Genomic DNA, 16,613 nt, shown 5'->3' with positions numbered 1-16,613 from the left:
GTAATTAGTAGATCATTGACTGCTCTGGTCAAGGCAGTTTCAGTAGAATGATGGGACCAAAAGCCAGATTGAAATTTATCAAAAAGATTGTTGTTGGATAAGTAGGCAGTAAGTTGATCAGCGACTGCTCTCTCAAGTAATTTCAACATAAAAGGGAGATTGGTCTCGAATTGTTCAGAATTTGTGGATCAATATTAGGTTTTTTAAGCAGCAGTTTGATAATGGTAGTTTTTAAAGCGGAGGGCACTGAGCCCATGGAAAGCAACTTATTTATAATATCAAAAATAGGACTAGTTAAAACAGGAAACTGTTCCTTAAAAACATTAGATGTATGGGGTCTAATATGCAGGTTGTAGGTTTGGAAGCAGTTACCAGGCTGGTAAAGGCCTCAGGGGAAATTATTTCAAACTGTGAAAGAGTGCACTTGGTCCGAGTCACAGTACCTGCATCGATCAAAGTATTGGAGAGTGCATCATTCTGAGAGGATTGTGGACCAGTGATTTTATCTCTAATTGAGTCAATCTTATTTGTGAGGAATTTCAGAAAATCATCAGCATTGAATCAAGAGGTATTGGCAGGGATTCTGTTTGAGTTTAGTAACAATATCAAACAGAAACCATGGATTATTTTAATGTTATCCTAGCAGCTGAAAATACACGTTTATACTTGTTAAAACTCTCGACCCAGGCAAGGCGATAAATCTCTTGTTTTGTCATGCGCCACCTGCTCTCAAGCTTTCTTCAAATCTGTTTAAATGCACCGGTGTCATCTGAAAATCATGGTGCTGATTTCATAAGGGTGTGTTTTCTGGTTGTAAGAGGAGCCTTTGAGCGAGGCACCATTCAGATTCAGACTGCTTTTTTTTTTTTTTTGTCCTAGGCCTACTTCTTTGATGTACAGTCTAGGCACTAGCTTGAGTTCTATTACATAGGACAGGTATGCTGTGGTGGAGGTCACTGTGTGTAAACTGGGAGAGGCCGTATTGAGGTTGATATGACCAGGATGTGGTAGGAAGCAAGAGGTGGTAGGAAGCACAATTACCCAGAGATGTGGTTACCTGAGTAAAACACCTTCCTACAACAGTGGAGTATCAGGGGGCAAAACAGGTGGAGATATCATCTAGCAGGAAGTGAGAACCTAATTCCGCATATTAACTTTTGCAGCCAACTGTTACTTGAATTCCAGCAGCTCTGAATCTTTTATTTGTTGATCCAAAGTACCCATTATCAGACTGAATGTTCATTACCATAATAAGCAATAGCAGCCAAGCACCTTTGAAATATTACAGTGACATGGAGAGCGGAACATATGTTCACCGAGCTTATCATAGCAGCAGCTCATTAGCATGAAGACCGATGAAAACTTGACGACTTTCCTGCTCTATGTACCCACACAGTAGTCACAGCAACTCTCATAGTCGTCAATGGTCGATACATCAAAGGAGTGGAAAGTGACAGCTGCAATTAAAGTCTATGAATTCCATTAACAACTATGACGAGTCTTAACTATTGATTGAGTTGAGGAAGTGCTTCTCTGTCAGTCCTAATGAAATATGGTTAATTGTGGACAAGCGAGAAGTCTCTGGTAGGTAGATGGTCAGCGTGTCACCGTAATGACAGGTGGTGGGGGTCAGAGTCACAGGCTGACAGGGAGAGAAAGTGAGAGAGATCAGAGGCGTGTTTCTAAATCTAAGCATGGTCAGTAGAAAGCGTGATGAGGGGGAAAGGGGGCTTAATTAAAGCAGTGCGTTGGAGGCTGACACTATAGTTTGCAAGAGCCTCACAGGCATTGAGAAAACTAAGTCCATCTCCATCTAATGACACACACTGCTGGACTAGTGCACACTTAGCAAACAGCTGAATTAGACAGAGAGAAGACATGTTGACAGGCAGGAACACTCTCTATCATATTTTTTACAGTTTCCCTACTTGAATAAAAAACAACACAAATAGATGAAAATAAATACAATTTCCAGTAAAGAGACTGTCATGCTGTGTTAGTCAGGATTTGATGCTGCCTCGCAGGTTAGATTGTGGTGTTTGCGTTGCATGCCTGGCACTCTCATTTCCTTCCTGTGCCAACAAGTTGTCACCATCTGCTGTCTTCTTCTGCAGCTGGCAGAGCAAAGTACACATGAATATGTCTTACTATACTTGTGAGGACTTGCTCCTGATAAGATTCATGCCAAATTTAACCCTAAATCGTAACCCCAATGCTCTCCAGCACATTCTTTACCATAAAACACACAACTAATTTCTAACCTTGAAGGAATAGTTTGATTTTTTTTGGAAATACTCATAATACTTTCTTGCTGAGACTTAGATGAGAAGATTGATACCAATCTCATGTCTATATGGTGAATATGAAGATGGCGCCCAATCAGAAGGCTTCCTTTTTGCTGGATCATCCAATGAATAGCAGTCAATGAATAATGTTTCTATTATCTGACTATATGACCAATAAAAATAAACCAATTCTTGTTTCTTGCTTCTTGTTTACCATGTGATGATGTTAAGCCAGATTTTTTGAGTGGCAGTGCATTTTGCAAATATCAGATTCACTCAGTGTACAGCCTGCACATTGCACTGAGAGACAGAAGCTTACTGTCTGCTAGCTAGCTGCTTTTAATGTAGTTTAAGATAAAAACCATGGCGAATCAAAGCAGTCAAAAAAAGACACTGTGAAGAACAGGAGAAAGAGAAGTCAGCTCAAGTTCAGCCATTATTCTCAACCCAGACACCTATTCCTGCGCTAGTTTCTCCTCAACAAGTGCCAAGTAGTAACAAAACGTATGTGGCTGCTAATACAGCCCTTTCTCTATCAGCAACAAACTGTACTGTTGAAAGAGTCTTTTCAACTGTCAGTTGGATAAAAATTGGCAGGGCATCAGTGATGACATACAGACTGAACTCTTTGTCCCTGCTCTCCTTTGAAAGAGAACTGACTGAAGCGTTGGACTATAATGAAATAATTTCAGTGTTCAACACCAATAAGCCCTGTCGTCTCCTGCTGTAATCATCAAAAGTAAGCTAATTTACGATTTTAGACTATAGTAGCCTATTGCCTATTTCAATATTATTGTTTACTGGGTATAATGTTTGTTGGGTGTACAATTGGATTTTATGCTGATGTTGCTGCATCTGCCATCTGTGTGTGTGTGTGTGTGTGTGTGTGTGTTCAGGTGTCATTGTAAACATTACTCAGCATGTTGGTGCTGGTGTGCCTCTATCCATACATCGTGCTGTTGCGTCTGTCAGCTGTGTGTGTGTGTCTGTGTGACAGGTTATGTGATGCTCTTAATGTTCGTCTTGGTGCCTGTAACATTACCTCTGATGATGTATAAGGCCTGTATGATTAAACTGTGGTGCATTCAGGCAAGTATAGTTGTAATGGCCTATTTTGGTTAAAATATGTGTTTCAGAACCTATTAAGTAGGATTGGTCTTGGACGGGCTAGGCCCACCTCATTTTCTCTGTGCCCACCCACACTTTGATTTCTGCCTACGCTACTGACATGAAGCTAGAACCAGCAGCTGCTTAGCTTAGCTTAGCACAAACACTGGAAACAGGAGGAAACAGCTAGCTCCTTCCAAAGGTAACAAAATCTGCACCTCTTAAGCTCACTAATTAACAATTATTATATATGGGACTATTTCTTAGCCGGGCGTAGTAACATCCTTGAGTGTTTGTTGGTTGCCTGACATACTCATAGTGATGACAAGATCCCTTGTAAAAGCACATATTGTTGTTTTAACATATCAGTTTTGTAATGATTAAATAAATGACATATAATGTGTTAGTGAGCTTTAAAGGTACTGAAATAAGCTGTTTATTAGTTAATTAGTGAATATCTCAAAATCCTTAAACCCTTGACCCAAGCACTAAACTTAACTTTAGCAGTAAAGATTAACCAACGGATGACATCAGAAAGAAAAGTCTTACTGCATAAAAGCAATATTCTGATATTAACCAGGGCAGAAATACAAGAGCACACACACACAGACAAACACACATAAATTCACTCTTGCTGCCACTTAAATCACATTTAACAGGAAAATCAGCTGGCAAACGGCCTCACATCATCTTCTCTTCCCTGGAGGAGCCCACAGAGAGAGATAAAAAGCAAGAAATTCAAAACATAAGAAAAGCCGAGCTGGCTCCTCTCCCATCTACTGCTCACTCACGCACAGGCCTTTCATCCTCTGCGGGTGCTTGTGTGCATGCTCATGTGAGTTTTGTGAGTCTAAGTTTGTGCATTTCTCTTTCTTTTGTGTGTGGGGGTTCAAGCGAGGTCATCTAGGGAATACAGCAGCAGCAGAGATGAGGCTGTCTAAGCATGAGCTGAGCATCTGCTGGCAAGCTGCTTTGGTGAAGACAGCAGCTCTGAGCTCCCATCAATAACAGACACACAGACTGACAGAGAAGAAAGTGACAGGGTCAGCCAGAGCAAGAGAGGAGAAAGGATGAGAGAAAAGAGAGAGTAAAAAGGAGTTACTTCTCTAAAGGTGCATAGGAGCCCACTTAGTTGGCATGTCTTTTTGGGAGAAGAAACCTGAGATGTAGATAATGTTCTCTCTCTATATGTGTAAATCTTGCACTACCTCCCCCTCGCTATCTATTCAGTAACATTTCCACTGGGTTTGTTGGTGGAAGAGGCCGTCTCACTGACATTAAGAAAAATCAATCTCTCTCGTTGGAGCTGGCTATGGAGTGGAACGGTGCTGCTGGACCTTAGTGGGCATGTGGGCGTTTCTGTAATACAGGGTCGATGCCTGGATGGCACAATGCCCACTGTGTGTCATCCCAGTTAGGAAGGATGGAGGGAGGGATCAATGAGAAGGAAGAGAAGAAGATAGGGATCTAAGGAGGGCAGACAGACAGTGTCCAACTCATTACAGGATGACCTCTTCACACCAGTCACCAGGTAACAAGGAGGTAACTGGAGCCCGGCCTGTGGGCGGAGGAGGGTCAGTTGAGAATGTCACAGAAGAGGGATAAACCTTGGAGAAAGTGCTCACCACTGATTGAACACTGGTGGCAGATTCAGAACATTAAAAATACTTAAAATATATTGCACCAGATTTTGGGTGTAGACTCTATGGTACTGTTGTAAGAAGGGCTGAGTTAAGATTTAGGCTAATTTTTTTATACGTTTTATATATCATTTCACTTACCCACAACCCCAGAAATAGTCTTAATGCAGTAACTATCAAGTTAATCATTAATGCTAACTGTAAATGACCCCAGTACAGTGTGTTTCATATGTCTTAAGTTTGCATTCGTAAATGTATTTCTTATCCTGCTTTTATTTTATTTACCATGAACACAGAAGTGCTTTATTTTGAAAAGACACTAGAAGCATGTAAAATGTAGAAACAGACAGGAAGTTACACTGGCTACAAAATGCAGATCTCAACAGTCTCCTTCGGTAGGTAATTGTGGCGCTATGCTCTCCTGAAAAAATATTAAATCTTAATAAAGTGACAGATTAACAGTCTACAGAAAAACTCAGACAAAACTAAAACCTTCTTGTGCATGTGCAGCATCTCCCCTTCACGACCTCACACATAACTCAAGTTCATGGACAAAATAAACAAAATTTTAGACAAGATAAACATTTCTTGAAAGCATTGTTTACTAATGGGGAATGCAGTCAGGGGCTGTAAGTGCTGCAGATGACAGTACCCCCAGTTCTCTCTTTGCTGAAGCCATGAGTGCACATTTCAGTGCCCAACAGGCCGTAGATCTGATTTTTTCAGATGTCCAGGAGGAACAAGAGAACAATAATTTAGAAGAGGAGAAGGTATCTGAGGAAGAAGATGGGGAAGAATACAACCCAGAGAACAATGCATTATCTTCAGATGAAGAAGAAATCCCCCAAGCTGAAAGAGAGACATTTTTGTCAAAGAACAGCAAAATAACATAGTCCTTGTCACCATATGACAACCAGGGTATGATGGCAGCACAAAACATCATAAGGATGACCCCAGAGCCCTCATGACATGGAGTTACCCTTGCCTAGGACATCGCCTCAACATTTTACATGTTCATCAGGCCAGCCATTGGTTTCCATAAATATGGAGACAACTGGAAAATGGATGAGATTGACCTACATAGGGCTGCTAATCTTAGCAGATGTGTATAGTTTCCGTGGCAAAACTACATCTAGTCTTTCACACTTTCTCAAGAATGCCACGATTTAATAACTGTGAGTCAAGACCTCTAAGACGTGTGAGAGACAAACTGATGGCCAGAGAGGTCTGGGAGAAGTGGGTGGAGCTTCTGCCAAACCTCTACAACCCTGAGCCTGAAGCAACAGTGGATGAGTAACTGGTTCCATTCAGAGGTTAATTTTTTATTTTCGTATCTGTAATGTAAGAGATTTTCACTGTTAATTTTATTATGCATTGCTGTAATATCATTGATTTATGTAATTGTTTCCTGTGACACTGATACTAATTACTGATAGTAATCTCTTTTGTCAAAAGGTCACTGTCCTTTCTGGCAGTATATGCCCAGCAAGCCAGTAAAGTATGGCATCAAGATATGGGTGGCCTGTGATGCACAATCCTACAACCGTTAGAAGATTCAAGTCTACACAAAGTGTAGACCAGTGGAGGCCCACAGAAGAACCAGGGAATGCGGGTTGTGTTTGATGTGACAGATGGACTGAGGGGGCACAGTGTCACTTGTGACAATTTCTTCAGCTCTTATGAACTCAGCCGGCAGCTCCTGAAGAAAAGGATCACCATGTCTGGCACAGTTAGAAAGAACAAGACTGAGCTCCCCCTTCACTCCTAACAACAAGGGGGAAAGAGGCCTTCTCAAAGTTTGCCTTCACCCCACCACCACTCTAGTTTCTTACCTCCCAAAGAGGAGCAAGAATGTGGTCCTCCTGAGCACACTGCACAAAACAGCTGAGAGCATTGACGGTGAGGACTGGAAGCCAGCCATCATCCTGGACTACAACCACAACAAAGGAGGCGTGGACAACCTTGACAAGGTGATTGGAACTTATAGCTGCAGGAGGATGACTGCCCGCTGGCCCATGATCATCTTCCATAACATCATTGATGTGTCCTCATACAATACCTTTTTGATATGGAACAAGATCAACCCTACCCGGATGCCTGATAAGCGGAACAAGAGCAGAGTGTTCCTGGAGCAGCTGGGAAAGGCACTTGTAATCAGTCAAAGAAGGGAGCACCTCCCCCACAAAGCAGCCTCTGCAGCACTTGTGAAAGCTGTTCAGGGGGCTGAATCTTGTTCTGATTCACCTGAGGCTGCAGCTGGGGCAGGCAAGAGGACATGCCAATTCTGCGCCCCAAAGAAGGACTGTAAAACAAATACTATGTGCTGCACATAAAAACCTCATTGTACACTACCTATCCAAACAGCAGACAGACAAAGTTACCAACTGCAGCTGGAGAACATATGATGAAACATTTAGCAGATAAAGAACTAGATATTTCCGTCAGGAGTTGGTGGAGACCAAAAATGGAGCTAAAAGGAGAATGAATATTGTGTAGAAACTTACATTCATCAAGTGGACACAGCATGACTCAAATGAATGTTGATTTATGTGTAAATAAGCAACTATTTGCTAACAAGTTTGCCACCTTAAAATGTAAATATATGTTGACCCATGACTAAGTGGCCAAAAATTTCTTTACTGCAGGTTTAAGGATACTGATCTTACCATCTCATTTTCAGATGGTTGTCTAAAAATATGCTGATCAGGAAGACCAAAGTGTACTTACTGTATGTTGTATCACATTATGAGTACTGATGTACCACACTCAGAAAATACTGTGAGTGAAAGTACCTGACAGTCTGGTGGATGAAGTGGTCAGGGTCCTGAGCAGCAAACACAGTAAGAGTGGTCCCTGCTGGAACACCCTCCTCAAAGCGGATCATCTTAGGGTTGACGGGGAAGACAGGCGGCTCGTTCACATCCTGAACAGAGATGGTGACTCCAGCTGTGGACTGAAGCGACGACTGGATGCCACTGGCCAGGTGGGCCTGGTTGGACACCACCACGGTCAGCATGAAGGCGCGGTTCATCTCAAAATCCACCGGCTAGAGAAGAATGGATGAGTTAGGAGAGAGCAGAGCGATACAGATGACCAAATAAAGAGAGATGGGAGGAAAATGAATGTGGCTGATTGCAAAATTAGCTCTAACTGTCTTACAATTTGAGAAATGACATATCATTCAAAACAATGGAAGACAAAAGTGCTCAGTCATCAACAGCTGGCACTTCAGAGCAGCTGGAAACATGTGAGATGCAGAGCACAACTTATGCTGAATATTAATGGACAACAACACACTTTCAATTTAAAAGACTTAAACATCAGACTTACAGTCGTCACACATCTCGGGATGTGTGTAAAGCAGCCAAATGTAACGCTTCACTCTTACCTTGATCACTGTCAGCATGCCCTCATTGGTGATGGGGTTGGTGCGGATGGTGAAGTGTCCGGAGGGGTCCCCGCTGACAATGCGGTAGACGGCATTCCAGTTGGGGCTGTGGGGCTGATCCCTGTCCACCACCGTCAGGTTGGTCACCACCACATTCACCTTGTTCTCTGGCACTTCCCCAGAAAACTACAGAGCGGGAAGAAGGGAGGAAGAGAAGAGGAGAGGAGGGAGGGGAGGTGACAGCAGGGAGGATGGGAGAGATAACATTATGCTGATGTTGTTCCAGCAGTCGGCTAATGCATGTTAATAACTTGATTTATTGAGACTTGAAACTTTTGCTTGTGCCATCATCAATCTTTTAGCATTTTCCATAATTGTTGTTACAAACTGCTTTTTGGGTCATGCCAATAATGCTCATTACATTAAAACATGAATGGAAAGTGGTAGCTAAACAAATTGGGAATTGGAAAGATGGGAGAGGGAGAAAAAAAAAGCAGACGGCAGCAAACATATTTGTTTAAATGTGAATAATAGAGAATCATATCTCCCATTATGTTAATGCAGTCCCTTACTCCACGCCATGTCTGCTCATATGAAACTCCTTATTTGAACTAATGGATTTGTTCAATTAAGTGTTTACCCATTTAATTTAGATTCTGTGCATTCACCAAATCTCGGTCTTAATAAGCAATTAGATAAGTACTGCAATTAAAGCAGCGGTAGGAATAATCTTTGGCTAATGATCTTCATTATATTGCAATCTGAAACAACTCCCCTCTGAACTAACTCTGGAGGAAACTTGGTGACAGCTGCAGAGCCTGGAGAAGAATTTCCAGTGCAATAGGATACGTGTCCTTCTCTATAGGGATTTATCTAGCTACAGAGGGATGGGCACTCAAAGGTAGACACACACAAACACACACACACACACACGGGCACACACTAAAAGCTCTCATTGTCAAACGATAATCCGTGTTTCCTCTTGTGAAGCGTTAACTTGTTTATGGAGTGTGTCTGCCAGCTGCTGTTCACTTTAATGGCTTCATCATCGTGGGATTGAAGCAGCGTCCAAGCCACCCGATTCCTCTCTTCCTACTTCTTTTCCCTCCCTCCTGCCCTCCCTCCTCTTCTCCTATCCCCTGCAGTACAACCAGGCTGATAAGCACAGAACAAATTAAATATGTACTCTCAGTCTCTGGTGTGTGGGCTCCTCCATTTCCTTTTCACCCTGAGCTTTAGCACAACACCACCACAAACCTTCCAAGCTTTTTGGCCGTGCTGTCAGACAGCCAAATGGAATATGCTCTCTCAGAGGCATACACAATGGCGCTGACTGTAGGGGAGGGTGCTTCCAAAATGGCAACTCTCTCTAAAATGCAATGTGGACCCATTGATAAGACACTAGAGACAGAGGCTCTGAGTTTCTGAAGGGTTTTGTAGTTGTAAAGAAGAGGGGAAAGAGTGGGGCAAATATGAATCAATTGTAGGTAAAACAGGACCTCAGTTTACTTAACCAGTGAATGTAAAATTTAATGAGACAAAATAAATCATACAACTTAGCTATATGTTGCAGTATAGCTATTGTCAACATTACAGATTCTGGCTTTACATACAAATGTTAAGTGCTCTGCCTATTTAAACAATCAACAATGAAAACTTTATTGCAAATCTTGGGAACAGTGTGACGTTGTTCAACTACATTAGGTAAAGACATTTTCTGGAGGCCTGCAAAAAGGATGAGAAGACTGCAAATGAACAGTTAAGATTTCTGAAACAAAATGTTTTTGTTGCCAAGCTTTAAATCTCTTGGCTTCAAAGTGAGACTGTATAACAGAGGCTGGTTACGGGATAATAGTGAATGCTAAAATATAGTATAACAGTGGCCCACGTGGAGTCATACATTCCAGTTAATGACCTGATTCAGTAATGTCACAAATGTAATGTTACAAAGCAACATCTGTCTAACGTTTGCTAACTTTAGCTAACATTAGCCACCATAAGCTACTGGTCAAACAAGACCAAGTAAAGTTGTAGCGACAAAACCCCTTAGTGTATTGAATTGAGCGTGGGTTTGTTTTATTTCTTATTAATTCCTTTTTCTTACAGTTTGAATGTGTTTTGTCTTCCTTCAAACATTACATAGTCTTGCTTTGAAGAACTATGTAATAAGAGATGAGGACATTACAGGCCAGCAGTGGTTGTCCCCGGGGACAAAATTACTTTCATGACTATAACTTTTAACACCATCCAAGGCATAAGCATCATCAGTGACACTTACCACCGTGTCTTATTTTATGAACCTCCATCACACATGTATGAAGGACAGCATTAAACAAAACCCAGATAATATAGGGTCCCTTATGCCGGAACACTTCCATTTATTGCTTTTCACATTTCAAACTGTCTATAGACATAACTAGCCTTCTGATATTTGAATTGCAGTCAAGCCAGGGGAAATTAGTGAGAATACAGTGCTGTATAGACCCCAAATCATTTTAGAAAATGAATCTATATGAAGGTGTGCTGCACAACAGGGGAAATCTACTATCTTCTTACTGAAAACTGACTCAGCAAATGAAAATGTCCCCTTTTAGATGGCAGAGCTACAGCTTAACATGACTAAATGAGCTCTTATTTTCCATCATATAGGGTGTTGAAAACAACACCAAAGGGTAATGGCAGTATTACGAGGGAATAAAAGTCCAAAAACAGACAGACATCAGTTCACTTAAGATGGCTGCTATGTCTTCTCTATGGTGTAATAAAGATATAGCTACTGGCAACAGGCGTCTATCTTCATCCTCATTTTTCCTGTTATACAGTCATATCCATCTGCCTTTTCTTGGAGCCTCTACTCCTTTTTAACACAAAGTCGTGGAGTTGGAAGCATAGGTAAGTCTTGAATGCCAATAATCTCAGGCACTTCAACTCTTTCAGGTATTTAGAAGCCACAGCTCTACAGGTTAATCACAAATAGCACTTTATTCAGATCTGTAAGCCTGTGTGTCTGGGAGTTTTTCAATCAACTCCCCTGTTCCTCATCATTATTTGGTGAATGACGAACTACTGGGTACACTTTCGCGCAGGTGTGATACACTTGATTAGATAGTTTGATTAGATAGATTGTGGCAAGTACCGTTGTCTTTTTGTTTATCACATAATGATGAGCATAGCACTAACATAGCCCATTCGGGCCCATGTGGTGAAATGAATAAAACATTTGGCTTTTTTTTTTCAAATTAGATGCAATATATCAGCTTGGTTTACACCCCCCCTGCAAGCAATTTCACTTAATTAACGTGCTTATGTTTTCTCTATGACTCCCATAGAGAGCAATGAATTCTTCTTGTGTCTGTCATACACAAATAATTATGAACTGCTCCAAGTTTAGTTGCTTGAGTGGGAAGCAAAAGATTGACAAAGCAGTGGTAAAGCATCTGGCAGAGAGCAATTTCTCAGCCATGGATGTTCATGTGAACATGTGTGGCAGTTTGTGTCTAAGTGACATCAAAAACACATTTTTATTCCTTTTTGCTCATTATCACCTTTGAGTCACACACCAAAATATGGTCATAACTGTTCCTTCACCAGCAAGCTCAGGCAAAATTTCTACAGTCGTTTATTGATGAGTGTTGCAGGGAAAGTAATGAGTGAGGCCCTGTGGAGATGAGAAAAGTGACATTTATTACAAGGTGTGTGAGCATACATGCATGTGCATGTGAATTGTATGTGTCAAGGACATATGTGTTTCTGTATGTTTATTGAAGTGAAGCGTGGCCTTCGCTTGCTAGCAAGAGAACTATGGTCCAGAGCTCCTCCCCAGTGTAGAGCGGTGACGGAGCCAGCTCCGCAGACGGGGATGGAGCAGTTCTGAGTGGAGCGGCAGCCTTGTTCGGTGAGCTCTACCCCTGACAGCTGGGGAGCTCTTATCAGAGCATGCGGCTGGAACTGTACTGGCATGCATGCTGACGACGGCCCCGCCGAGGAGACGGGGATCACAGTGTGTGACGCTGACACACTGCTCGGTCTGCCTCTGAGCTCTGCTGCAGACAGCATCTGTCTCTCTCTGGAATCTCAGAAATCCACATAAAGAGAAGCTCCAATCCTGTAGGTCTGTCAGGCTGCGGTCAGCATTTGTTTCTGTTCTATGACCGGGCTGAGAGTAGAGAATACAAGCTATAATGGGGAAAGGCGTGCATTCATGCAGCACGCAGAGCTTCTCTTTTCAATTGATGTTTCCTTGTCAATAACCTCTCATAAAGTAACCCTCATTCTCAAAAAACAAACAACTCTCAACTTAATCACACTCACACACTGGGAAAGTAGGCCAGCTGTAGCCTGGCTTCCTGTCAGACCAGTGTGGAGGTATCAGGGACCAGGGCCAGATGCCTGCAGACAAACCCTGGCCACCAGAGGCCCCGCTGGCTGGGATAACACAGAGAGGGAGGGAGGAGAACCCCTCTCATCACAAAACTCATCTCAAACTCACTTTCAGTCCCAGTCTCTATCTTCACCTTTTTCTGTCTCTCCATATGTTATTCTCTCACAGTGTGTCTTAATCTGTCACTGCATTGTTTTCTATGCCCATTTTTTGTCCCCTTATGTATCTGTCTTTATCCTACATCTCTGTCAGTTGTTCCCCTAATCTCAGTTTTCTCTCAAGGCGTATTTCAGTAAAGGTATTTTTCTAGCAATATCTCAGAGAAGTCTTTCGCTTGTAGATCTGTTGAACCTGTTTTGCCTACAAACATAGCCCACATAGTGACTAAAGGTGAAACTGTTTGGTGGCTGAGTCTGACCTTTGATGCCCACAGGCATGATGTGCTCCTTACAGGGACGAATAAAATATCTGTGGGGGAGTGTGGGACTCACCGTCCTGACTGTCAGTTCTGGGGGGTTGTCGTTGATGTCCGTAATGGAGATTAGGGCTGTGGCTGTGTTGGACAAGCCAAAATTCAAGTTGCCTTCCATGTCGGTGGCTTGGACAATGATGGTGTACTCAGACACTTTCTGCAGAGAGAGGCAGACAGAGAGTAAACATGATTAAAGATTTGCATATCAAATTGCTTCAACAAACCTGGATACAAACCTGGATTCTTCTTTTTTCATATATATATGTATATATATATATATATATATGTATTTATGTGTGGCATATTGAGTCATATGAGTGAAAGAGTGCATCAATGAAAATTTATCCAACTCCCACCCATACATACACATTTTCTCTCTTTTCACAGCTGCCCACTCACTGGAGCAACAGAGTAACTGGAGACTGCTGAAACACCTTATTTGGTCAGTACCAGATAGTAAACAGCACACACACACACACACACACACACACACACACACACACACACACACACTAACATGCACAGCCATACAAGGAGTAACAGGGAGGGAGCAATGTGTTGGTAAAAGGCCCATCCATTAATGCCTCCAAGTCTTGGCTTTCCACTGTGTGAACAGACCTGGATCATCACTCATTTTAATGGAGGCGCCGCCACTTTAAGAAGTGCCACAATGCTGCAGATAATACCAGGAGGTGAACGGGCCTTCTTTAGTCCAGTTACAGTGAGGAGGAGTTGCCCCAGAATGTACTGCAGTACCAGCTGAAATATTACAGAGCTATGACAAGAGACACCATCAAATATTAGGCTTTAGACACAAGTGAATGAAACAGTTTCTAAAACAAAAAGGCAGAGAGACAGTGTATCCACATCCCAGCATGGTGTCTCTGTCCATGGTGCTGAAAGTTCAGTCTGTCCTCCAGACTCACCACTTGCGAGAAGACTGTGTGTGTGTATGCGTGTGTGTGTGTGTGCATTTCCATCCTAGCCAATCCTAACAGTATAAGCCTCCCTCTGCTTTGTGGTATTTTTCTCTTCTTATTAATCCATTTGGCTTAAGCCTCCAATGCGTCAGTGTGCAGAGACGGAGACAGAAAGAATGGACGTCAAGGACAGGCCAGTGTTCTGAGTTCAGAGTCTGCTGCTTTGTTCAACCTCCACATTGCGTCCCATCGATGGTCTTATGTTTATTTGTTGCTAGGCTAGTTTCGCTGTGTTCATCCTGGCGTTGTGCTTTCTACTGACTTGACAGCCAGTGGCAGTGATGTCAGGGACTGCCTGAATAAACAAGAACAAACCCAGGCAAAGGTCTAGCTATAGATGGGAGACTTATTGCTTCGTGCTTAGGTGGCATCTTCTCTGCTTTTCTTTTTATTTCTTTGAGCTGCGGCTTTTTTTTTTCATCTGGTTTATTGTGTGTTCTTTGCAACTCACATTCTGTGCTTCTTTCAATCTCTTGCTATCTTTCTCATCGCATCTAGGTTGACACTGTTCTCCGCCTGTCTGTTCTCTATCCGTCTATCTCGCTGTCTGTCTTTCTGCATGTCTCTGTGTATCTCTATATCTGCTTTCTCTCTCCCACTCTTTTTTTTCAGTTGTGAAGGATGCAGTTGATTGTTAGATCAGTCAGACAACTGAAGCCAGTTAAAACACCCAGCTGGAGTCATTAAGCATCTCTCGAAATCATTATGAAGTGCACAGACATGTTAATCTGCACCAAACCAACCCTATTAATGAAAACTCAATACTGGCTGCCCTTTATTAGACTCATAATGAAATATCAATACCATCTCCCCTCATAGAGCGCTTCAGTAAATAGAGCCTCCAATGAATGTGTCTCTCTGCAGACTCATTTAGATCTGGTCACATACATCACTCTAGAAATAGCACCAGATGGCTGTGGGAAGCTAATAGGCTCGAGCTTTTGATGGACGCCTCTTTCTTTGGTCAGGTGAAGAGAAATGACTGGAGCTGAGCCAGCAGGTGGAGCTCTCACACAGTCAGGGATGTGGCTGATGCACCCTATCCTGCAGGGTTATATCACTCATCTGAGGGTAGTTGGGAGTTTATGGCCCTTCTAGTGCACACATACACATACGCTAACGCACCAGTGAGTGGGAACAGGTGGGACACTCAGACACTTACACACACTGGATACACACCAAACACACACACAACCGAGCGCACTCTGCTGTCCAAAAGTGGCTGCCCGAACAAGCCAGAAAAGGGCTCTCTAATGAGTCCTATAGAAGTGCTGAACAGAAAATCTCTCTGTTAGATTAGAGTCCAGTGCTGGCAGGAAATACAGCTTCTTGTCTCACTACCAACAGCAACAGCAACTCCCTCCAAAGGCCTTGAGCCTCATGGACTTAATCTGCGGACGCCGAAAGCCATCAGAAACACCTGTACACAGAGCTTTGCCAACGATAAAACCCAATTGCTTTTTTTCACGGGGCCTAAATTAGGTAGTTTACCATCCAGGAGACTGAAGAAAGAAAAAGGAAAATGGCTTTAGGCTATCCATGTTAGCTACTCAACAAGTCATGCCAAGCAGCTGACAGGACAGGTGGAAAAACCTGGCTGCTCATGGTTTGTAAGCAAACTGATTTGTGCTCCAGTGAGACTTTGTTAGCAAGGACAAGGCAGGGGACATAATGGTCAGAACTGGTAAGGTGATGTCGAACAAGAAAATGGAGAGGAGTGTTTTTCTGGCAAAACATTAACAGTGGTGAATTAATTATACCTATGAGCTGAGTCTGCATTTTCTCTTGGCGTGCTGTGAAGGACCACTCAAATAGAGTAAAGAGGGAAAGGCCAGATGAGAGAGAGAGAAAAAAGAGAAAAACTTGGTCTTTACTTGTTTCCTTTGTGGATTGTGTTCTGGCCTGCCAGGCTCCTACTGGCCATAGTCATTAGCTTGTCACTTGCAATCTGTCTCAAATGGCCCAGCACTCCACTCATGGCGACCAGCTACCCCTTTTCTTTCGACTACAGTCTCTCTCTCTCTACCTCAGTGACCCTCAGTGTCAGTGACCCTCATTACTGTTTCAAATCAGCGGAGATCATTTCAATCAAATTCACTGGATCTGATTTGATGCTACTTGATTCAATTCAATTTGATTTTGGTTGAGTTCAATTCAGTCAAATCTATTTCAGTTCAGTTCACTTACACGTCCATGTTTCCAGTGAAGTGCTGAGCCATTAATGGAAGTTACAAGTAATGTACTTCCAGTTAGTGAAATTCTGACTGAATTATAGAACATGGCTACACAGTTATTTTCTATTCTCACATATTTTCCCAGTGAGCCCTAAAATTATGCAGAGAAGTCACTTTTATTTCTTT

At 42.5% G+C, this 16,613-nt stretch overlaps 1 protein-coding gene across 4 annotated transcripts in view; it reads right to left on the bottom strand.

The window, feature by feature from the left end:
- The window catches only part of cdh4 (cadherin 4, type 1, R-cadherin (retinal)), a 211,068-nt gene that overhangs the window by 22,066 nt on the left and 172,389 nt on the right, over positions 1 to 16,613 (bottom strand). For all 4 annotated transcript variants that reach the window (XM_042406117.1, XM_042406118.1, XM_042406119.1 and 1 more), the window contains 3 exons: positions 13,293 to 13,430; positions 8,421 to 8,606; positions 7,825 to 8,078 (listed from right to left, as the gene is read on the bottom strand). In XM_042406117.1, the coding sequence (XP_042262051.1) occupies positions 7,825 to 8,078; positions 8,421 to 8,606; positions 13,293 to 13,430 (578 nt within the window). The remainder of the gene's footprint in view (positions 1 to 7,824; positions 8,079 to 8,420; positions 8,607 to 13,292; positions 13,431 to 16,613) is intronic.

This window comes from Thunnus maccoyii, chromosome 3 (genome assembly GCF_910596095.1).
Source record: "Thunnus maccoyii chromosome 3, fThuMac1.1, whole genome shotgun sequence".
Taxonomy (NCBI): Eukaryota; Metazoa; Chordata; class Actinopteri; order Scombriformes; family Scombridae; genus Thunnus; species Thunnus maccoyii.
Note: the sequence above shows the minus strand (reverse complement) of the source record. Positions and strands in the feature narration are given on the sequence as shown.